At 40.9% G+C, this 25,157-nt stretch overlaps 1 protein-coding gene across 2 annotated transcripts; it reads right to left on the bottom strand.

Annotated features, from left to right (window-relative positions):
• Positions 1-203: 203 nt before the first annotated feature.
• Positions 204-25,157, bottom strand: rubcn (rubicon autophagy regulator). 2 transcript variants are annotated; one of them, XM_046049406.1, is made up of 21 exons: positions 24,716-25,157; positions 22,539-22,692; positions 22,104-22,187; positions 20,116-20,275; positions 19,786-19,892; positions 19,142-19,367; positions 18,131-18,562; positions 16,314-16,409; positions 15,615-15,730; positions 15,152-15,350; positions 14,411-14,518; positions 12,463-12,537; positions 9,928-9,988; positions 9,608-9,740; positions 9,355-9,500; positions 8,728-8,792; positions 8,154-8,392; positions 6,625-6,686; positions 6,358-6,511; positions 6,089-6,182; positions 204-3,107 (listed from the first exon to the last, which is right to left on the bottom strand). In XM_046049406.1, the coding sequence occupies exons 1-21, from the start codon at positions 24,937-24,939 to the stop codon at positions 2,971-2,973; spliced, it is 3,072 nt and encodes a 1,023-aa protein (XP_045905362.1). In that variant the 5' UTR covers positions 24,940-25,157; the 3' UTR covers positions 204-2,970. The 2 variants fall into 2 exon arrangements, with proteins under 2 accessions (XP_045905362.1, XP_045905363.1); XM_046049407.1 differs by lacking the exon at positions 12,463-12,537.

Here is a 25,157-nt window from a genome sequence, read left to right on the forward strand (position 1 = left end):
TACACCCATCCTGTTGTCATTACAATGGCCCCCTATCCGTTTCAGGACTCAGTTTAAGGTACATTTACATTACATTTCCAACCAGCTTCCCCCATATATCACCTCCAGGCCACTTGGGTCTTCAAACCAGGACTTACTAGTTGTTACTTACTAGTTGTTGTTTTTCTTATTAAGCCTAGCACACAAAAACAATGACACTCATCAACAGTCTGGCCAGTCTTTTATTGTCAACATAATTACAGAACAAAGGCAAATTAACTCAATAATCACAATAATATTAAAAATACAATTTTTAATAACAAACACTTTAATCTGTAGTGCACTTTAAACATCCGCACACCACCATGTTAAAGGCAGTCCACGGACAAACAATCTGCTGAGCTGACGAGGCGTTTCAGAGTCGAGTGTGTTCATCAGGAATTGTACACATGAAGTAAAGGTTGTTGAGGATGTACTCTGGAGCCTAATCCATTAATAGGTTGTTACTTAAAAAAAATAAATAAATAGCAGTTTGCATATTTGTTTTCCCACAACTTTCCTCCTGTCATTAACTATGGCATGAATTTCATTTTCTTTCCCAACGCACTGCGGTGGCTAATCTAATTAAACAATTGAGAATAAGCCATAGATGTACAAATACATTGTAACTGCTGAAAGAAAAAGTATATCTATAAACTAGGCTAGTGGTTCCGAACCAAACGGGTCCCACGGTAAAGCTGAGGGGTAACCAAAACTTAATTTCTCTTTTATTACTGAAAACTGGAAACCTTTACCTTTTGCAGTCTCTAAAAATTCTTCATGTAAAACATAAAAGTAAAAAGAAAAATTACTGCTCAAAACTCATGAGCGGTCACAAGTAGACATGGCTTCAATTTAAAGGAATACGCTTGTTCACTTTCTTGCTGCGAAGATCGATACTACTCTCTCATATTTAGCTAGAGGAACTAGTGAGCAGCCTGTTAGCTTAGCTTAACCAGTTGCCAGGCAATTCACAGAGATTCCAGGAAATCACTGGTCCTAGCCAAGAAATAGTCAGTACATAAGCCTTAACAAATGAGATATCATATTCATTAGAGAGTTAGCAATGCAAGGCCAGTTTTATACAGAGCAAGGCTAACTGTTTCCCAAAGTTTCCAGTCTCTACTCTAAGCTAAGCTAACTGGCTGCTGTATTGTTTTGAGTATACTTTTAAGGAGTCACAAGCCAATAAGGCTGGGAATCACTGTAATATACTGATCTGTTGGAAAAAGATGTGAAGAATTTCCATCCAAGAGGTGATTAATACATTTTGTTAATGATCTTGCTACACATTAAGAGTGTGAATATCATCTATTAAAATATGGCTCTTATTTTGGACTGAAACCATTAACAATGTAGTGCACCGCTGATGACAGGTGCTTCATGGAAGAAACAGTAACATTTCCCGGTGAAGGTTTGTGTTCTTAGAAATGAACATTACAAAAACAAAACAAATAGTGACGTCCAAACTCAACCCGCCCAACAACAGCAGCAGCAACGACGACAGACAGATTCAGTGCAATTAACTACACTCTTGCTATTATTCCAAAACCTAGTACATTAGAAAACAGGCAAGTGCTGATTAGGCTGGTGCAAACCATTTGTGCATGGCTGCATGTACAGCAGGTAGACATGTGTGCACATACAAATACAAGCACTCTTATTCACACAGCTTCTTCTAGTAACCACACACACACACACAAAGCAGCACAAAAATGGAGGATCTAAATTTCATTAGCAACACTGACTGTAAAACCCCTTTCTGAAGTCCAGTCCTTCAGTAAATTTAACTTTCCAATGTAACTCCGTCTGCTCCACCAGTCTAAGTTCATTGGTCCCAGAGGCACATAAGCCTGACTAAAATAGCTTAAAACAGGACAGTAAGGAGTGGGTAGAAAGAAAGATTAGTTAAATATCTTTAGTATTTTCTAATTAAAATAAAAACCTCAGCACAAAGGGCAGGATTGCGCAAATACAGTGTCTGCACTGAAAACCAGTGAAATCATAAAAGAGAACTAAACTTTTACTTGTCATTTGAATAAAAAATATATATATATATCTCCTGCCATTTTAAGTCACAAAAACAAACTAGCTAAGCCAGTAGCCGATAAAATCACCAGAGTTGAAGCAGTTGCCAGAAGCTGCATTGTAAGTAATATCAAACCTGGGTAAAATAGTCCAAGTAAATGTGTCTGATCTACTTCTCAAAGTGTTGACAGCTGATTTCTCCTACAGAACAACCTTTCTGGACTGTGCATCACAGGTGCAGCGCTGCTCAAAAAAGGTGTAAACAAAAGAAAAAGAATGACACAAAGAAGAAAAGTGTTCTTACTCCTCTCACAGGCCAGTGAAAAAATTAATTTTAAAACATATTAATGAAACAACGGAGATTGCTGGGTTGTTGAGGTTTTTTTTACTGCCACTAGGAGTCCCCAAAGTCAGAAATTTCCAAATCCTACATTATTATTATGTGCAAGGAAATGTAATTTATAAATTGGTTTAGGAATTAAATATTGAGGATGAACCTATTAAAGAAAAATGTTAAAGAAAAAAAGTTGGAATATAGTTTTAAAGCTGTTTCATTACAGACATTAGAAAATTGCACAGCCTGAGACATTTCTCTGTAAAAGTCACTACATTTTCATGGAAAATCGATTCAGTCTCCTATAAATATGAAGCTGACACAAAGAAACCACCACAATTCACAGAGTTAAGTGCTTGTGTGAAGGGGGCTTAGCTCACACTAAATGCTCCTGACTGTCATGACATTAACACAACTAATGCCCTGATGTAGTAAAACCTTCTCATCTGTCAATTTATTGAGATTCAAAAGATCTGTTTGCAGTGAGTATTGTCACCCATGTCTGGAACGGAAAGAGGCAGTCAGCCACTACAATCATGGTCGATTTGTGCTCTACTTCTTTTGTCTCCGAGTTTCTTCTGTCCCCAGCACTAGGTCCCGCCTCCCTCGTCTTCTTGTTCCTCCATGTTTTTGCGTGCCATTCTCTCTCTCCGCTCTGCCAGACGCTGACATCGAGGACAGTCTTTACCTGTCCGGAAGCAGCTGCGATGGTAACACGCATGGCATTCTGAAAAGGGGAGAAACGTCACAGAAACAAGGGTCAGTGACACTTTAAAGCGTTTACAACACAAATGCACGGGGGATCAGCTCCATCGCCTAAACCAAACAATGCTGCAGTGTTCACAAATGCTAACCAGTTAGATCAGTTTGCTGACAATGACTTGTCAGCCAATCACACTCAGATCTGAGGGAAGGGTGTGAAGAGTATAAAAGACAGACAAGATAAAGGCAGAAGGCAGAAGGCAGGACGAAGCGGGAATGTGAGAAGCTTTTCTGGCAAACACGCCTCACCCTGAACCCGTTCAGACTTATCCCGTTCTTCCAAAAGAGGCCACCAGAGTGCTTTAAAACCCTTCAATGTCTTCACTACTCTGCAACAACAGAATCTTGAATGATTTCTACGCCACCCCACCCCTCCACCACAAAAAATGTTCAAATTTTAATGAAAGATAGATAAAATGACAGGCAACTCAAATTCAAAAACAGTGTTTATTTCATGTTCACATGAAGATGAAGCTTAAATATTAGCATGCAGATCTGAAATAAAATAAAAGCATAAAGTACACATTCATTCAGACACATGTAGTCACCTTGCATTATAAGACATTCTTCCTTCAACAAAAATCGAAATAAAAAACAAAATGTCTTAAAAACAATCACATGATGAGGCAGCGCAACAACAAGCATTGTTTCCTCCAAGCTCCATTTAAATGAAACAACACTGCTGATTTCACAGAGGGATCAACTGATTAGCAAAATCAGCTAAATATAGTGTTTGGTTGGAATGAAAACAGACCCCACCACTAGCTCAAGGGGAACATGTGTAACAGATTATTCTTACAGACGTCCAAACTGAAATTCATGACCGACGCAAACTGAAATGTAAACGCTTATGAGTGTCACACCACTTTGGTATCATTTGTCATACTGTTTTGTCCCGAGTCCCACAGAGCTCAGAGCCAATAACAAGAAAATGAAACCACTGACGGCAACTCCAGTGCCAGTCGTCAAGCTTAACACACCAACACCTCCAGAATCAAAACGAAAGAAGCATCCACCACCAAATATCTGCCAAATATCTACCCTCCACCAGTTGTGCAACTGTGCAAACGTCAGAGCCAAAGCCATGAAATGTTTAGTGCAAGGAGCTCAGTGCCAAATGAGAACAGCAGAAGAAGTGTGCAAAATGCTACATACCACCAGACGGTTAAAAGGTTGTAAAAAGTTAGATTAAAGAGGGAGGAAGAACAGAGGTAGGAGTGCCCAAATAACCGTTTACATTCTTACAACATTTAAATACTTAAAGGAATAGTTATTTTGGCATTCAACATTTTGGAAAGCCAAGATGAGAAGGATTGATACGCCCTTTTCACACCAGCTGCTAAATATGGAGTCTAAATATACAGTCAGGAGGAAGTGACTACACCCAGCCAACAAATCGTGCACAAACCCCCATTAAACAACAACATGTAATTTTTACACTTTGTTTTTAGTAAAGATTAAACAAACCAGGTACGATATGTTAACTGGTGCTGATTTGGTGCGAATTTTGTTACCACTGGACAGTGCCAGGCTAGCTGTTTCCCCCGTTTCCAGGCTTACGCTAAGCTAAGCTAAGCAGCTCCTGACTCCAGCTGATATTTTCCACATAGACATGACAATCTCCTCATCTGACTCGGCGAGAAAGCAAATAAGCATATTTCCCAAAACTATTCCTTTAATGTTCACTATTTTACACTTTTTACAAGTAATTGTTAAAACATTAATACTGCCAAGGTGTTGGTCAAAATCGAAAGATAGATAGATATAGATAGATATAGATAGATAGATAGATAGATAATATTCTATATTGTCAATGTAGTTGCAATTTTGCAGATTATAAAGCTGCTCAATATATGTAAAACATGAGTGGACTAAATAAAACCACTGTAAACCTAGTAAACTCTTTTCACTGTTGCTTGATATGATATGCTTAATCCTGAAGCCCTCAGTTAACTGTCATGTCAGTCATTCGTATCTCAAGAAATACGAGCTTCCGTTTTATTCCAGCTATTTAGTGTACTGTAACTTGGCTGATACTGTATAATTATCATCTTGCTCTTACTCTTGTCCTCCCCCTCACTCATAACAATAATCCACTTTCTCCATCTCCATCTCCGCCTTCTGTCCTGCTCTCTTTTTCTGTCCCTTCTCTTATCTTTCTGCCTCTGTATACTCTCCTGGCTTTGCGAGTTTTAAAACCTCTCCAGTTAGTCTCGGTTATGGTGGCTGGCTCTTCCTCCTTAGTATCCATCTCACTTTTTCCATCACTCCCCCTGTTTCTATCACTCTCCCCCTTGCCACCCCCTCTAGTGATAACAGCCCCTTTCACTTCTGTTTTCGCTTCGTCCTCCATCTCTTTTTTTGTGAACCCGGATACCATCCAATGTACCTTCCTCTCTCGTCCTACTTCATCTAGACTTTCCACGCTGCTGCATGTTTCACTGTCACTGCCCCTTCTGTCTCCTTTAGAGATGTTCTTCTTTAGTCTGTCTATGTGAAGAACCTTTAATAAGTTAACTTTGTACCTTCTTGCATGCCCATCTCCCCTTTCCTTACTGTTTGCCATCTTTTTGCTATGTACCTCCCCATATTGACCATTTCCTCCCTCTTCTCCTCTACAACACTTTGTCTCTTCCTCCCTCTCTGACTCTGTACCTCCTGTCATCTCCTGCTCCTCCTTATTGCCTTTACTTCTGGAGAAAGCTTTCACTAGCTTTCCGGGAGTGAAAGCTTGAAATGTTTTCCCTCTTCCCTGCCTCTCTTCTGCTGTGCCTTGATCCACATCTAGCTCTACATCTTCCTCCCCTCCCTCCCCATCTTTCCTGTCTTGGAGGAGGACCCTTGCCAGCCTACGAGGTTTGGAGATCTTCCAGTCTCTCCAGGTAAGTGGAATGGCGAGGCGGGAGAAGGGGGCTCTTGAGCCGCCCAACAGCAGAAAGGGCTCACCTTCGCAGCGCTGGCACTTGTTCAGCTGGAAGGGGAAGATGATGTCTTTGTCGTTGCTGCAGAACTCGCACACAAAGCCCTTCGCCTGGCACAGCTGGGAGAAACCGAGGCAAAAGTGACAGAAGGACCAGACATTTGATTAAGCTGGGGATCTCTGGTTATCTGCTGACATTACAACAGTTTCTGTTGCTGTATGATAGCCCGTTTCAGACTTCATCACTGTGATAAATTAACTCTCCATGTTAAAAGAGAAGACATGGTTATCTTACCACACAGCCAGCTACGTGCGTGGTACCAAGTTTAAGCAGCTCTTTCATCCGGGGAGCCAGATCACCGTTGCGCACAGCAGTGAGGTCATTGATGGAGAAGAGGTGAAGGTCCTCTGTCAGGTGACCTGGCAGGCTGTCAAACAGGTCCAGCAACCTAAAGAACACACAAACACACAAAAAGGTGAGATCCGTCTGCGCAGGGAGCATAATTTTACACACAAATATTTTGAAATTAGTGTGAAACTAAAATAAACAAACGCATCTTACTCTTTAGCAAAGCGACAGGTCTTCAGGAGATTTTTCATGTGAAACAGCTGCACCCTCAAAACCTAACAAAACCATAAAAATGAAGAAAACACCTTGTTACTTTAAGATACACTTTTAATACCTGTTTAATACAGGGTGGAAGGTAACACAAAGGCCAGGTTCAGTTCCCAGTTACAGCATATGGCAGGGGTCGGCAAATAAGTCTGGCATCGGGTCAGTAGGTGGCGGGCCACAACATGGTCAATTGATTATTTATGATCTATTATTTACTGTGTGCCTTGTTAGCTCAGTCAGTAATGCACAGGACTCCCGTTCAATGGGTTGTGTGTTCAAACCCCACTTGCTGCTAGTATTTTTTTTCCTACCTTTTCAACAAATTGACTATGAACAAATCATTTTACATCAAGCCCAATTAAGCATGTGCAGGAGTGGGTGCGTCCCGGCGATTGGTCCACATCAAGCTATGGAGCTTATTTTCATCTCCCCAGTATCTCCAGGCAGAGGAAATTCCTGCTTTTCTCATTCAGGGGAATCCACGACCTCACGTTTTGTCACAGCTTTTTAAGCGCCAGTGACTCTTCTGAATTTCCTTCAGAACTTAAGTAAAAGCTCTCAATTAAACACAACATAAAGTACTACTGCAAAAATGATCTAGCGCTTTTATTTTGTAGGCACAATCACTTAAAAGGGAGTGATTATGTGAGTAACTTTTGCTGTCATGACTGAGATCTGTTTCAGCAATAGCCGCTATCAGGTTTTTTTTGCCGCTATCACATTAATCTGGCCACGGGCCAGATATTATTGCTGGTGGACCAACTTTGGCCCGCGTGCCGCCTATTGCCGACCACTGGCAAATGGGCTGTTTAAGTGTCTCCGTCAGATAGGTAGGTAAAAGCTTAAAAAACTATTCTGTACCATTTCATCTATCCATGAAAAGGTATGCACATTCTTCCTCTTTTAGCACAATCCTTCCTAATCCCGTCACCTAAATCACACTGTTGACATAAAATGTGCTCTGAATTGAAAATGTATTAAGTGTGAGCGAAATAAATTTACTCTTATAAAAATACTATATGGTGGTTATCAACCAAAATTGCAGAGAACATCTTTCACTGCTTTGAAGGGTCTGCTGTATTATTATATTCTAATACTTAAAAAAAACAAAAACAAAAAAAAAGGTGCTGTATGTGTGAGACATTCTTATACTATTTCTGGCCACTGAGAAATTTGAGGTTATGTGGTTTGTATCACCTTACTGTTTGCTGTTAAGGGCATAAATGGCTCTATTCATTCTGGTTTCCCACACTGATAGTTTGAGTAATTTAAGCAGCAAAACCGGTTCAGGGTCAATAATTTATAATGATACTTTATATACAGCGAACAATAGTAACAATTTGGTCCCCAGTGGCTTTTTGAAATACATTTTATCTGCTTTTTATGGTGGGATTCCCACTAGTTACTAGTAAAAAGAAACAGCCAATGCCAATGCAACAGTTAATGTCTACTTTCCCATCCCTCTCCTGCCTCACCCTGACAGCCTCCAGAGCTTTGATCTTCTTGTACAGGCCAGTGTTGATGTCGCTGGGGTTGAACAAAGGGTCTCCGGCGATCTTGCTCAGCAGGTCCCGGGCAAAGTTGCTGACATAGTACTTGCTGAAGTCCCACTTCCTCAGCACTCGGGCAGGAACCACCGCCTGGGCATTCTCATGGCAGCACTGGCAGAAGTAACGGCCGAGGTATTCACAGTAACGCAGTCGCTTGATATAATCTGAGGTGATGACAGGCAGGCAGCAGAAACACAAGCGGGGTAGAGGTAAGAATTTGGAGTCTGAGAATAAAAACTGAAAGTGCCATAGGAAAACACCAAATTTTGGGCCAGCTGATTAAGCTGGAAAAAAGTCTTGTAGCTGCACAAAACCAAGAACTGAAACTGTAAATGTAAATTGACTTCCTGTGTTTTGATACCGTTTGATTAATGAAACCTGTTCAAATGCACATTAAAAGTGAAATGCTTTGCAACATTTTCAAAGACAACAAAATCATGAAAAATCCTTTTCCTTCATTCTGGGCCTACAGAAGTATTTCTGGTGTTTGTTGTCATACCTGGGTCAATGCGGGTGCCACAGCCAGCGCAGCGGTAGTTCTGTTTAGCCACAACTATCTTCCTCCTGACACGGAAAGAAAACATTTAATCCAACATTCTGTAGGACAAAGAGTGGTCTGATCCTAACCACAAATGACACAAAGACAGCTTGAAGCACCTTACTTTGAAAAAGAAACATTTCAGAACTCAAAACGTGTCACACTACATCTACTTATGTTGGTCTTTTGCTCTGCGTGTGCTCTTGCTGATCTTTGCATTTCAGAAGAAAGTAAAAATAAAGATTTCCAAATTATAACGCAAGATGTTTTTTTCCCCCCTTTTTGGCAGCCCTTTTCTGAGCCGTATTTGGTACAGATGCCGAACCAAAGAGGAAAGACTTCAATTTTTGCTGCCTCGACATTGTTATTGTGAGAGGTGTCACATAATGAGATTAAGCCTGTAGGCTTGTTATCAACTCTAAACCAGAAAGGTACCGCCATAATCATTTAAAATCCTGTAGGCTCACTCTGCCAATTCTGTTGTAATGTGCATTTCATTAGCAAAAATAAATTTTTAAGCTACGCTCTGTTGTGTGTCTCATGAAAAAGAAAGTCGGGAAGGTCAGGTACAACCCAGTGTGGACTCACTTGGGGGCTGAATGAATGTTGAAGATGATCTGCGGACGGGGCGGAGCCCACTCCAGGTTGCCTCGGACCCGAATCCTCAGCTTGTAGATGTCGGCGTGTTCACCATCATCAGGCGAGATTGGCAGAGAGTCAGGAATGGGCAGCAGCTAGGAGAGAGCAAAGAGGTTGAGTGAGTTCAAAGTAATCGCGGGGAGTGTACTTGCTGAGTGCCATGTGCGGATAACTAGTACTATGTGTAAGCAGGATGTTGCACCTTTTGTGGAGCATCGTGTTCTGGGACCAGCCAGTCGAGCTCCGAGGCTGCAGGAAGCTGCATGCCTTCAAATTGCCTGAGTAAACCCATGGCTACTGACTCAGCTGAGTTAGACTGGAGGAAGGATGGAGAGCTGAAAATACACAAAAGGACAGAATACATTTTAAAAATCCAAGTAAGACATACATAGATGTTTTCTGCCACTAATCCACAGAGCTGACACAAAATCCCCAACATGATTCATATTAGTGCTAAAAGAAACAGGTTAACTTTATTTCTTAAGAGGGCGAAGGGAAACAGGACATGGCTGTGTTACTTACATGGAATCTGAGCTGAGAAAGGACCTGCCACTGGAGCATACGCTGCGCTTAATGTCTGCATCTGGAAGATAAAGCAAGAGTGAAATATACAGAGATTTGACCACTTAGGAGCAGTGTACCAGTCCTACACGGTGAAAAAAAAAGACCTTTTTATCTACCAGCCATACACACTTAAAGATTCGTAATACTTGCATAATGAAATCAAAAATGTTACGATTAGTAGAATTAGAAATAACTGTCAGATGGATGAATTTGGATAAACCAGGATGGATGAACCAACAGTTGGCTGGTGGATGGTGTTTTTTTTCACACCACAGGTCAGATGGCACAATTTGCTACAGCTAAGCAGCGGTCAACGTTCTGAGAAGAAATTATTTGACAGACATTTGACAGAGCTGTGATCAGGGGCAAGACAACCTCTCGCTAAAGATACTGAAGTGAAAGACCACATCACAATCAAGCAAGTTTTACATGTAGCAGGTAACATGCAGGAAGGTCACAGAGAGATTCAAAAGATAGATTATTGCTGCCATATTTTCTAGCAACACTCCACAAACAACAGGTAAGCAAAGACATAAAGCAGCACAGGTTTGGTAGAACAGGAGCCCGCCTGCAAGAATTCTTGGATGATTGTAACAGCTTCTTTTTATCAGTAGATCAACATTCTTGTTTATTCAAATAAAACTAGATTCAGAGCCCTTCTGTCAGCCACAGTTCTTGCATTAAAGAGCTGGATAAGCAAGTTAGTCAAATGGCCTTTGTTGTTTATGTGCAGGAATTGTTTCAATTGGAACGGAAAAACAATAATTAATTAATATGGTATCTGTTCTAGTCTTTATCTTTGAAGGTTAATTTCATAGCAGAGAGTGGTTTTGTTTCATCCAAGGTGGCACACCACTGCTATAAAACATGTCCTGCTACGGCATCTGAGACAAATTTGTGTAAGAGAATTCAGATTTTTTATTTATTTCCATTAGGTTTAAAGATTGTAATTAAGTTCAGGGCAAGTGATTTTGTTTAAGGGATGCAATTAAGTATCAATTATTTGGGATTATTTGCCTAGATAGATGCATTCAGTGTTCATTTCACTAATGCAGGAAAGCATAACATTTTATCAGTATCGCATAAATTCCCAAGTACAATCTGGTTTTGTTTGATATATTCTCAAACTAATTAGATGCAGTCATGTTCAGGGTTGTAGAGAAGGCAGCCAACTTTGCTAAGTTATGCCATAAATTGCCACAAAAGAGAACCCTGTTTTTTCCAGAGACAACTAGTATTGGGTTTATTTAAAATTTTAAAAAGAACAAGGTGGAAGGATGTGTGTGTGACAGCAATGACATCTCATTCTCACTGGAGATAATAAATAATGGTGTGGATGAAGATATGAATGAATAAGTAAAAAATCCCTGTAGTCCCAGTCGCCAGAGGATGCCACTTGTTACTGTAACTCACTCGTCTCTTCCCACGAGCCTCTCAAAACTCGAACAAGAACAGGCACATCTGTCCTACCGCACCTCCTAAACCCTGGAGCACTATGCAACAAGCACCAACACAAACAGCCAAGCGTACAACTCATCTGAGGTGAGGAGGCAGCTGGCTCGACTCCAAACTGAAAAGTTACAGTGTTCCCCACCCTGCCTAATCTGTGTCATCTGAATAACACAGCCACTGAAGTACAACAGCTGTTTTCACTCTTTCAGCAGCTGCATATTATTAGTTTAAAAAGGGAAATCACATAATGACAGCTGATTATTTGCCTGGAGTAAAAAAGTTTAAAATTTAAATAGTTACAGGATGGTGTTTATTTCCAACTTTCAGTAATTTTGGTTATAAGCTGAATTCAGGAACTGAACACTGCTATTGTGATTGTTTAGCAGTAGTAAGTACACTGATGTTTGGTAGTTTGCACATTAGCACAGCACCAGTACTGGCAGCAATGTGTTGTTCCCGTCTTTTGTCCACCATACTAATGACTTCTGTCCAAAAACATACAAACGTACATATTTCCATTTTTTCAAACACTATTTTTTGGCCAATGGGCGTTAAGAATAGTAAATCAACCCAAAATGAATGTTAGTAAAAAAAGATATACACACTATATATATATATATATATATATGGTTGGTTTTTTTATGTCATACAAAGTCATGGCTTTGTGAAAACGGTTTCTATAGAACTTTGCCTATCATTTTAGCACTTGTACTGGTACTGCAAAGTGAAAGCTCTCAATCTGGATATATACTAAAAAATAAGAATATACAGTATTTACAGCCTATAAGTGTTTAAAAAAAAAGTGGTTGATGTTTATTCCTAAAGTGTCTTTAACTTACACTGGAAGATTTTTACAGAGACAAAAAATAAGCTATAAATCGTTAAAGGGAAGAGTAAATGTTGAAGTGTCACCCAGTTTCACAGGAGGGAAAAGGCAGAAATTCTCAGTTTGGAGTGGAGCCATGAGCTTCCCCTCACCACCACAGTAAACAGTCTGTGTGTAGCGGTGGAGCCTCGCCCACGCGTCCAGCCTGCAGATACCTGAGAAGAGGGAGGCGAGTGACAGGGAGAGGCCGTTCTGAGACACCGCCAGCAGGGACTGACCCTCACAGCCATCTGAGAGACAGAAACTAACACTCAGCAGAACCGTCACCACGAGCACGAACATTTTCAGCGCTCCACAGAGCTGTGTGTCAGTGTCACAGGCAAACAATACAGTGTGCTGCCTTGATACAATACATGTGATGTCATGCAGTTATACAGCCCCGAGATCCAACAAAGTCTTTATGCTTGCGCTGCAGTACTGATGAGTACACACAAACACAGTCAAACACATTAAAGTACATGCACGTATGAAATCCCACAATCCATGTTAACATTATTAAAGCAATACATGTTCAGATATTACTACGTGGTGGTGATTACTATGTTGTCTCTTTTTGTCACACAAAACAGCAACTGACATCTATTCAATCTGATCACATTATCATGACCACATTCTAGACATGACGGCTCACGTGACTGTAGGTAGGTCTGCATAAATAGTAAAAACATTTTACAGTCACAAACATTATGACCTTTGTACTCTGAATTCCATGTTTATAGCCCATGATAAAACATGAATATAAAGGAAGTATGGCAGGGATGGAAATTAACACCCGCCGCCCGTCAAATGCGGGTGGATTTTCCGTTTGGCCACCAAATGTTGGAAGGCTACTCACCACATTGGCGGGTAAATATATTCGGCATATAATTAACAGCGGACAGGCGTTCTTGTTTGTTGTGTGTCACAATTAAATTGGTCCCCGATGTACCAAGGGATCTAAAATCATGTAAGACACGTATTAGAGGCGTTACTTGTGTTTAATTGGAGTAGATTTGTAAGGGGTGGGTGTTAGGGGACAGAACGGCGCGGAAAGAATATTCGCATTTATGTTGTGTGTGTCACCAACTTTCCCTGCTCAGAGGCGGATAAAATCTGCTCCATACCTTTCATAAAGTGCAGCGAGCCAGCAGATTGACACAATACCCCAGTGAAATAAGGCAGTGTGAAAGCTGCTAGTCTTAGGAGCTAATGACAAAAGTTGTACTAGGAGTGTTTTTAGCTGGGTAGTTGGCGGTCCAGTTTGGTGTCTGACACACTGTCAGATCTTCTAATGGTCCTGCTGTCCTCCCCAGAGATCAAGGAGATTGATCCATAGGCTGTATAAAAAAAAAAAATGTTGATCGCACAAAAGCTGTGATGCCAGAACCAGGACTCCAGAAGAGGGTGATTGTAGAAAGTGAGCAGTCTGATGAGGAGGTTTCAGTTGAATGATAAAGCATGATTAAGAGTGAGCAGTGATGTTATTTAAGTTGAATGATTAATAAGCATCTTGTAAGTTCAGAAAACACTTTACTGTTATGTTTTAAGTACATTTAATAGCAATAATATAATTTTGCTTCAAATGTCACTCTGGCCTCTTCTTTAAGTTTGTAACACAAAAGGCAATTTATTATTTCGGCTGATAAAAATATGTTTGGTCAGTGAATGTTTTCATCTACCAGCCACCTTGGCAGGTGAGCTAAAAAGTTAATTTCCACCCCTGAAGTGTGGTCATGAGATTATGAATTATGACTGGAACGGAAACAAACTCATTCACAAAGACAAATGATTCTTCAGAGGCTTTGCATACATTTTATATACAAAAAAAATTACTATTCCCATGGTAGATGTGAATATTTTGATTAAAGGTTCAAGCTGACAGCAGCTGGAAGGTAGGACTGCATCATTATATCACTCTGTAGCCTGTTCATCATCAAGTTAACAGATGATAGCTGAACTGACAAATACCCAAAATGTGCAGTCATGTGCCTGGATGTTTGGTCTCACTGATTAGCGATAGTGACGCTCAAAAAAATAAATTAAATAAATACAGACATCAAATTCCTTTTGTGTTATTTTCTTCCTGTTAATCTTTCCTAGTGTTCCCTCATTCCCTCTCTCTACCTCGTAGTTCGCACTCCTCCACCTCCTCAGCCGAGCCGGAGTCAGAAAGGCCCTGGCAGGAGTCCTGAGAGCTCCTCCTGGAGCCTCCGCTGTCTGTCGAGTTGAAAACTGCAGGTGAGGAAGGAGATGAGAAACAAAAAACTTTTGTTTTTTTCTGATACTATGTAGCATTGAGGCTAATTTACTCAGCAAGATGAAAAACTTCAGACTCAAATCGGTGAAATACATGAAGATGTAGGGTTGGGCGATGTGTACAAAATTTCCATCGGACGATGTCTACAATGAAACATCGTGACAGACGATGTCATCAGGCGCACGCGCACGGGCAGCAGTCATCTTATGTGCATGTGTTCTCGCACAGACTTCACGCGCTAAAAAATTGGTATACTATGTACTTACGTTACAAGTCGCGGTGGATATTTTACGCACGGACCAGATAAAGCAGTAGTGAACACACAGAGTGCAGATATTGGTTTCAGTTTGATAGGCTACGGCATTAATAAGCTGACCTGCTGCTCAACAGCTGCTGTAGTGCTTATTAAAGAATAAAGTACATTTGGCAAAGTTACTGAGATGCAACAACTAATGTCTCATTATTAAAAAGGCCCTTAATCAGTAAATAATAATCAACTAACAATTTCTTAGTCAATGAAGAATATATGGAAAAGGCTGCATCACCCTCTATCCATACAGGTGACTACTTTTCAATTTTCCGGCTCCCCACTGCTAACGTTGCCTTACTGTGCTGGGAGGTTGCGCAGGGCGGCGGGCGGCTGCGTCGGATCTGCTGCCTCCGCAGGCGGATCTTCTGTTTGAGCTGCTGAATCTCACAGTCGCTGTCGCCTTCCTCCTCGCGCTCCTCCTCCTCACGCCGCAGGTTGTACTTCATCAGCTCGATGGCAGCAATAAGGGACTCTGAAATGCTGAAATGAGCGTTCTCCTACAGAGCACAGACAAAATCAGAGACGGATCTTTTCACTCATGCAACATATCAAGATCATACTTTCTAAACCTTAATTTATCATAGGTTTTGTAGAATTTTAGTACTAAATTCTTTTAAATAAAATATGCATTTTTACTTTATTTTACTTTTAACTGCACCAATTTGTATGAAAATTGTCGATAATCAGAGTTTGATGATTGATCAATCAGTACCAGCACTAGTGAAAATTAGAGAAGCAGTTAAAATGGACCACACCCTGACCTTCTCAAGGTCAGCACAGCTGCCAAAGTCCTGCTCTGACAAGTAGCTGATGAGGCTCTGACCCTCTGACGGCTTCCTGAACATCCCATCTGGAATGCTTTTGTATGGACAACCATCTGAAGAGACAAAAACATATCCGCAGAAAATGCATGACAAGAATACACAAAACAGAAAAGGAATTGTTTTGTCTTCACTTAAGTGTCTTTCTTAATGTATTCTATAGCTTTAAAATTAAATGTCTGGTCTCAAAACACCTGTTAGAAATTGAACAAAATAAAATGCTTTGTACTTGCCAAAAGCCAACTGCATTCTATCAAAATATTTTATTGTCTAAACCATAAATCCCAGATGATAAGATGAACTTTACTATAAATAGTCCAGCCAATAAAATATCGCCCTTTCTGTGACCTTCTTGCTCAGATGCAGAGCGTCACATTTATGAATCAGCTGACGCACTTGCTACATTCACATCCAGGAACTAAAAACTCCTTCAGAATTCTCCTTCAAGAAACATTTCATGTCAGCTTTTCAGTCCAACTTGCTTCCACATTTAAGTTTGAGGTATACTTTCTTTGGCTCATGTCTTCCTTAAAACTTCTAACAATCACAGGATAAGAGCAAAGTTTGTACAACAGTAGCTACAACATAACTGTAAAAGAGCAGTTTTAAGTATTGCAAAGACAAAATAAGAAAACTCACAAGACTCCATGTAGAGGGAACTGGCAGTGCTGGCATCACTGCGCTGAGGTGAGAAAGGGCCGCTGTAGTCCTTCATACAGCCGTCTACTGCTGATTCTAAGAAACAAGTGGTCCGTGTTAGAGGCCTCTTATCACCTAAACGCCAGAGTCGCTGAATATTTTAAAATGAATGGGAACATGCGACTTAATTCATACACAAAGCAGGTTAAAGGCTGTTTTGATTTTATCATTGTCTTTGTGTCAAACAATCAATAAAATCTATGGAGATGGTTCATTTATTGCATGCAGAAACAAAAGCATGACTGCTGACCTTTTCAGAAACAAATATGTGATACAGAAGTGATACACTTCTATGTATAATTGGGTAGAGAAGAGTGATTCAGTTCTTCTTAAATTACTTGAGGAAATAAGCTTAGTATATTGCAATACACTATACCGCTGTAGTTTATTTACAGTATGCCTGCATCCTGTACATGTCACAAATACAGGAAACACCTGCTTTGCCTTACCTTTGAGAATTACACTTGTTACATTTTGGTAATAGGGAAAATTAATCTGAAAACCCAAAATGACAATGCTATCAGGACATCACTAGCATAACTGTGATGAAATGAACACATTTACACACAATTTATATCTATAACTTCTATGATACTTTCAATAAAACAGAGATAGGTTGTAAAAAAATAAAACAAAAAAAATGTGTGCATGAACAATAACTAACAACAATAAAAAGGGGTCACTCATGTCCTGATCGCATCAATTTGACCCAAGTGACACAAACTAAAACGAGTTTAAACAAGAACATCAAACACCAAATGCACATATCATGAGCTGAAGGCAAGACTTTAAATGAGAGGGATGGAGAGAGTTCATCGGCATGCAGAGGGAAAAGAAACAGAAAGAGGGGTGGGAGGAGTCAAGTGATGGAGCACAGTGGAACTGCGCTGCCAACCTGCTACCGGATCTTCTATTATTATGGTGATTTTTCGGTGGCCCCCTCCTTCGCACAAACAGTAAAAAGAGAGAGAAGAGAGAGATAGAGCAGAAGGAGAGAAAGTTACCGCAACCCAAGAAGGGGAAACACTGAGCTAAGAGAAAAGAGTGTTAATTCCAAATCATTTAAAACCATCAGACAGGAAGTGGGTCCCTTTCCGAACAAGAAGCTGTCCTAGCCAAATCTCACAGAGCTGCCACTAAACACAGACTACGCATCACATTAAAGGAATTATATTCTGGAAAGTATTCAAATTTAAGTCCAACCACCCCCCCCAAAAAAACATGCAACCAAAACCAGCCGACTGCAGCTGATCATGACAAGTACAGCAAACCGTCATATGGTTTAATCTGTGAACATGCAGCGCTAAGCAATTTGTCACTGCATTGACGAAAAAATATACTAGCTAAAAAGCGTTTAAATCTGAAGTTCAGACACTTCAGTAAATATTATATTTGCTTTTATGTAAATGGTCTGTCTATGTATCTATCTTTACATACCAGCAAACTGGACTAGATGCTCCATCATGTCTGCTACACTTTGAATATGCAGAAAGCCTTGCATTGTAGCTTTAAGGCACTAATACTTATAAAGTAATTCAGATGTTTAGGCTAAAATGTTAGAAGCCTTTTATAAAAACATTAAGACTCTCTGATGTTGCTACAAAGCACATTTATACGAAACACTAACACTCAAAAAAAAAAAAAGTTACAGGTTTTATTTCAATTAACTCTTCTAATTCAATACAACATAACTTACATACAAATAGATGGAGGATCCCCCAGTTATTGTCATATGAGATCCCTCAACGCTGACTTACCATTCCTGAGTTTCTGATTGACCCCTGTGTCAGAAAACGAGCGTGTGTGTCCTCGGGACCCTCGGCCCGGCCCCCTCTGGCCCTCTGAGAAAGATGAGCGTCTGGGTGGGGGCCGAGCCAGGGAACACTGTTGCACGGACTGGTCCTGTGTCACGTCCTGCTCACTGCTGAGGGTAGAGCTTCTGGAGTCACACCGACTACGTTGCCCCAGGTTACCAATGGCCAGGTACTCCGGACCATCGTCCACGTCATAGTCGCCGTCACCAGAGTCCACGGCATCAGCCTGAAGGGAGGTGGCCGGGGGGGACTGTGTGATGGAGACGCAAGGGGCCGAGACGGGGCCAGGAGTGGGCGTCACACCTGGCTCGCTCTCTTCCGGCCTGGACACACACACCCAGGGAGCTCCCAGGCTGCTGCCTGGAGAGGTAGTGTCTGCAACAGAACAGGCATGAGGAAGGTGAGATGGATAGAGACGCAATCTTTTACAAAAACTAAAAAAATAATAATAATTAAGCTCACAGGCCTGCTTCTCACTTTGCCGATGTGGAATGGACAACGGTTGTTTTTAATCCAAAACAGTAACAATGTTAAAATATGTTCAGGAAAACCGTTTTGTTGAGCACAGTCAGTGCAGGACATTTGGTGTTGGAGGCTGTATCAGCACATTCTTCAATAAGTGACCATCAGGTCTGTGTATGGTTAAGTCAGTCAGTCTATCCACATTCACATACGAACTGTAGTGCATTCAGTGCTAAATTTCTGTTCCTAAATCAAACACTTCCTACCCTTATTTTCCCAAGAAACTAATTCATTTCAGTATTTGATGTGAATCTTTTCGTAAAAGTAGTGAAGATCAGCTGTCGGCTGACACGGAGTTATTATTACAGCACATTTAGTTGAGCCTTAGGAGAACTTTCAATGAGATACATATGATTCAGCTGAATCAGAAGAAACTCCACATTAAAAGCATAAAATGGACAAATAAAAAACACTAGACACCCTTCTCCTCACTTGTGCTGTTGCTGTTTTGGGATTCGACTCCCGTTGTGCGCCCAGAGCTGTGGCTGGTGGTGACTGCTTCTCGGAGGGAGCAGTTGGAGGTGGTGAGTCTACGATTTAGAGATTCTCCTCTGGGAGCCAAGTCAGCACTCCTCCAAGCCCCTCCAGCCCCTGGCAACACACAGAGGCTCTGGCTCTTCAACAGGCTCAGACATGGTGGGCCCTTCAGAGGAGACAGCTGGGGGGGGGGGGGGGGGGGGGGGGGGGGGTGAGAACAGAGAAATAGAAATGTAAGGTTAAATCCAAAATACCCTCCTTAATATTTTCCTGAGCTTTAAAAATCACCCCCCGTTTTGAGTGGCCTTCCACACAGGAAGTTACGACAGTTGGGGTAAAATAACACTACTCACTAAAGAGTGATACAGAGGGGTTGAAGCATCATTATTTTTGACATTAAACAACCCACAAATCTATAGATTTTAAAGGTGATAAATACACATTTATGCGAACAAAAATGTTATAGATGTCAGTAACATCATTTAATGAACCAAAAAGTCAAAACATTCATGAACAAGATTAATAACAAAATGATAATGGGTGATATATGAATGCAACAAAGTAGACAAACTTTATTAAAGTTATTTCACAAGACCTACCCCGACAGTGTCTATTTGGGCCAACAGTTTGGGGTTATTTTGCTCCACAGCTTCAAGACACTGGAACATGGCGGTCACATGGGGCTCGCTCAGCAGAAAGGCATCATCTGAAAGGCCGAGACAAACGACAAAGAGAGGTAAGAAGATAAGCTATAGAGAGATAATGAATTAGTGAGTGAAGACACAAACAGAAAAATCAAAAGAGGACAGAAGGTCATATGGACTGACAGTAACAGACAATGAGGGAGTACTTTCATCTGCTCCTTATTTTAGTTTACACTTCACACCAGTGTCTTCTAGATTAAACTGGCCCATTAACATCGAACTCACCGTTGTAGTATTTACGTGTGTGTCCCAGGTGCCGGAGCAGAGGTCTGAGCTGAGTCGACAGCCTGTGGACCTGTAAGCTGTGTAGCAGCCAGCGCTCAGCCTTGTAGCTTTCACCGACGCCCTGCATCCCACTGCTCAGTACTGGCTCCAAGTGACTGAACTGAGGGCGGACAAATGGAGGAGAAATGTGAAGCGGAACCATATTGTGAGGGGAGAGGTAGACGGGAAAGCAGCTTGCAGGGGTGCAAAGAGTAAACATGTAAATCTGCTGTAAATTTTTAGCATATCACTGCACAAACAATGCAACTTTAATTTTTTTTTTTTTTTTTTTTTTTTAAATATTCACAATTTTATATATTTAGTGTGTATTGTTACGCACCAAGTCACCTAAGCAAATTCCTTGTTTGTGTCTATCTGCTTGTCAATAAAGCTGATTCTGAATAGCAGAGAGCCAAACGGTATTCATCTGATTATAAAGTACACATTTTAATTGTTTTTTTTGGAAACACTAAAACTAATAAAATGTCCTCATTTGTTCCTTTTTTCGTCCAAACTATTAGACAGCCAGTACCCATGGGATATTGTTCCTTAGATTTCCTTGGTTAGCACAGCCGTTATTCTATTTACTCCAAACATACCGCTGTTTGTTTGAAAGAGACAGGTCTGGCATGTTGTGATGCAAATGATAGGCTTAACAGTCTAAACAGGGAAGGCAATGAGTGGAATGAGGGGTGATAAAAAAAAAAACCTGTCAGCATAAAACTAGGACAGGGCAGACAAGACATCAACAACCAATCGTCACATGATGATTACATCATGGCTGAGCGCACTGTAAGCCCTGCTATTCAACTGAAAGAGGTGACCGAGGGTTTAAGAGTGACTGTTCCTCAAAACACACCATAGGTTATCCAAGGAAGTGTAGTGTCTCTGCTGAGGGCACTGAACTGTGTCAGGTATTTGCTGACTTTGCATGCAACAAACATTGCACATTACAACTTTACAAAAGAAGGAACAACTGTTTTTTTCTGCCAAGCAGCAGGCGCTTAAATTTGCCATCTAGTTTCACTGTCCAACAAGAAAAGCAATTTATCAGCTAATTGAGGATAAGATCCCTGTGTACAGTGGCTTGTGGGGCAAACTAACAAATCTGCCATTAAAAAATATAATATTGATCAGGATATGGATAATACACATTGATAACTTTGCAGCCTGGCTACTATTCTTTCACAAGTAATCACCAGCAATTTATTCTCTCACAAATGTTCCAAATGTAGGGTGTGGATATCAGGGTGAATAAAATGCAGAAGTACATGTGTGACTATGAATTACAGAACCTGAGAGATAACAGCCAGCCCTGGACCACTGAACAATTCCACAACAAGATGGCTCATGATTAGGAGATCAATAAAACGACTGTGTAAAAAAAACCCTGATAAAATCCACAGTAGACACCTGTAGTGACACTTTCAAAAAGTAATCAATGGTTCATCACAGTCAGCTTTGCAAATCCAGTCAATGATTTATATTTCCTTTCTGCTCAAGAGCGACACTAGGGATGCTACAGTACTAATTATGTAGTTGTAATTACATTTGACCATGCTCACACTCAAGATTTAAGTCTTATCCGTAAAGCTGTAATTGCTGATTCAGATTGCTAAATAGTGACTATTATTTCTTCAGTTGGTTGGAACCTGCCTGAAACTATGGATAGTGCCATAAATCAAATTTTCTTGTTACCATATTACCAACCTTTTCTAGGTAAATAACTGTAATGCAAAGTAAGTTCACAATCTGAAAGTTCTATGTAAGTCTACCTTATACTGTATATGAGTTAAATCTGTAGGAGAAATACACATAGCCTAGAGCAAGGTAGCAATGTTTAGGCCTATGTCCACATGAACCTGCCTCCTATTGCAAATTTAAATGATTTGTGTGCCGACTAAACTTGAAAATATTCACCCCGTGCATGTGGCGGGCAGTGACCATACCTGTTCAACGTGCGAGGCTAGTTGGGGGCTGATGTAGCGAACACACCACACAAATGGCCAGTAGTCTCTCTGCTTGTAGTACACCTGCAACACAAAGCCAGCGGTTAGCGTGATCCAGTTATACAGAATTCCAGCTTGAATAAACACAATAAGCCATTATTAAAATAAAGTAAGTTCATTGACCTATTCTGCAGTTTGTTCTCCAGTACTGGGTTATGGGACACACCTTGAATAAATGACTCCTTCATGTTCAAACATATGTTGTTTGACCAGCCATTCAGACCTGACGGTCAACATTTCATTAATGCTTTAACTTTAACGTACGAGTCTGTCAGAGCTGGATGGAGCTCGAACAGAAAGTGATCTGTTATCTGTTTACAGATCAGACAGAAAACAAAAACAGAGGGGTATCAGTTAGATCTCTTGAGTTCGGACCTGCTGGTTCTTCAGTCCATGGCTCAGGATGTTGTTCATGTCCTTGTGGAGCCGCTGCAGGCCGCCGTAACGTGACCACACGTTGGGGTTGTTGGTAGACACGAGACCCTCCACCGTGGTCTTCAGGCTGGACAGTAGCTTCCAGAGCTCCCTCCTGTAGAGAAAACAGGGCAGCAGGAAGGAGTGAGGCAGGGTGAGAGAGGAAGTTTAGGAATGAGGAAGGAGGTGAAGAAGTGCTGGCGTTAGCATTGTTGTAGCTTAAATCACTAATCAGATGAACAAAAACACCCAAAATGTAAAACTGAGTCTTCAGCATTTTAGTTACAATAACATAGCTTAACTATGAACTCAGTGACTAACAGGGAGTTCTGAGCATCAGTTAATACCAGATCACCACAGCTTGACCTTAACAGATATAAATAGATGCTGCCTCCCTATAAACAAAATGTGTACAAGAGCCCAAGTCTTAAGTGCCTGTTAGCTATTTTCATGATCCCATATTATTCTTACTTATTTTGCATAAAGATGAGCACAGAGCTCTGATGATGCATTTTAATTAGAAGCTTTAAAGATGTTTTTTTCTGCAAAAAGGGACCTTTAAATAGTCTCTATGTCGAAATCCTATATTACAAACCACACATAATGGTTGATATGGAGTTCAACGGGGTTAAACCATATCTTTAGGATACAGTCATGGAAAACTGCTGCTCCTAAAGTGTTCAAATACAAAACAAAATTATATCCGGTCACACACATACTGGCTCAAATCCAGAACTTCAACTTTTCTTTTTTTTTTTGGAAGTCAGCAGTGAAACTGAATGCTATTGAGAACTAGTCACATAACTACACCAGCGGTGCTAAAGATCTGCTGTCAGACGGTACCAACGCTTGAGGTGGTATTTGAGTATAGGACAATTTAACTGGTCTTCTGCTGCTTCTGCTTATATACTACACTAGACTTTAGCATTTGATGTGCTTAAATGTATTATAAGATTTAAGAATCATCCCCCAATTTTTATTTAGGTTATCTATACGTGCCCAGATTTGTTTTGTCAGCTGTTACACTCTATTTTATGCAAGATTGATTAGACAATGCAGTCATGTACTCTAAGTGAATAACCCACATTTGCAAAAATAATTCTTCCTTTACAAAACTCGTCATCTCAGACAAAGACAACAGAGAAGTGATGTGGAGAATGCTGAAAAGTAAAGGCTATGAAAACTATGAATAGCACATTTATGAACACAACAAGTCTTGTTTCATATAAATCAGCAGTGCTGAGCAGCAGCATCACGAGGTCGGCTAACTAACTAATCAAATCACATCATGAAACATGGAAAGAGGGAGGCTCTATGTTAGAGAACATTCTCCACAGACTGCAGAGATTGATGCATTTATCCAACAAGCCAAATATATGTGGCATTTATTGTGTGTGTGTTGGTTGGACATCATGGAGCTAAATTCTACAAGGCTCAGAGAGGTTGTTGAGGTTGAGGATTACTTTCTCTCTGTTTCGTGTGTGTGTGTTGTGCTACAGAAGCACAATTGGTTTAATACTTAAACAAATCAAAGTTATCTTGGTGTACTCTACTCCATCTATCAATTACTGTAAATGGCTAGGTCCAACTTTACCTTAATGCTCTAACAACGTAATTTTAGCGTCTCTTACAACTTCTACACCACAACCAGCTAACATACACCTCACCGAATTGATTTGACAGCTAGCGTTAGCTGTTAGCGCAACATACCGTAACTATGACATAGCTAACAGCACTATTACCATTATCTTGTAAATGCCCTAACGATTAGCTAACAAATGTACCAATTTCTTTAATGCAACCAAACTTTGAGGTTGACAAGCCTCGCAGCTCATGCCGTTTGCTCGAGTTGTCAAACCTTGACATATCATGTTAGCCTCGCCTAGCCTAGCTTTGCCGCTGGCACTCCAGCGTCGCTAACGTTAATCCACCAGTGTTCAGCTAGCTAGCTACCTAACATTATGGCTCAGTTTAAGTGAGTTGGCGCTCTAAAGATTAATGCTGATCGTCTTTGTTTAAATATCGAGTAGGTTCTTGGTGATGCATTTTCTAATTTTGTTGTTTACGTTATATAACCACAGTCACATAGCAAAGTTAGCCGGATAATGTCAACTAGCCCAGCCCAGGCTGTCACTCACCTGCGCTCCTCCGCCTCTCCCTCAGCCGAGATCTCCATGTCATCCGGCCGGAATCGAGTACCGTACAATGCTGCCAGCTTCCCGGATAACTCCCTGTCGTGTTTTGTACAACGGAGTTTCACCCCAGCAGTAAGGTAGCTTGAATTAACCGGACTTCCAGTCTTCAGCCATGTCAGCCCTGCCTGTCCGAGCTGTGAATGAAAACAGCGGAGGCCGCATATCATCAGCGAGTGGGCGGTGGTGTTGTCCCTCCTTCGTCTTCTTCATCGAGGTTTAACCGCAGCTGGCTTCCTTAGTGTTGTATTACTGCCATCTTGTGGAGTTAGTTACCTTCTACACTTCCAGAAAACTTCAACACTTCTCCTGTTATCCCTCATAGATATCCATAATAAAGGCTAGATGTCTCATCCGCGCTGCTGGCCAATGGAGGTCGACGTCAGCA

Source organism: Micropterus dolomieu, linkage group LG05 (assembly GCF_021292245.1).
Source record: "Micropterus dolomieu isolate WLL.071019.BEF.003 ecotype Adirondacks linkage group LG05, ASM2129224v1, whole genome shotgun sequence".
Taxonomy (NCBI): domain Eukaryota; kingdom Metazoa; phylum Chordata; class Actinopteri; order Centrarchiformes; family Centrarchidae; genus Micropterus; species Micropterus dolomieu.

Coding starts and splice junctions, on each gene's coding strand:
- rubcn (XM_046049406.1), bottom strand. CDS start 24,939: ATGATATGCGGCCTCCGCTGTTTTCATTCACAGCTCGGACAGGCAGGG. Junction 8,793..9,354: donor AACATTCATTCAGCCCCCAA/GTGAGTCCACAC, acceptor TTTCCGTGTCAG/GAGGAAGATAGTTGTGGCTA. Junction 6,512..6,624: donor ACCTGTCGCTTTGCTAAAGA/GTAAGATGCGTT, acceptor TGTGTTCTTTAG/GTTGCTGGACCTGTTTGACA.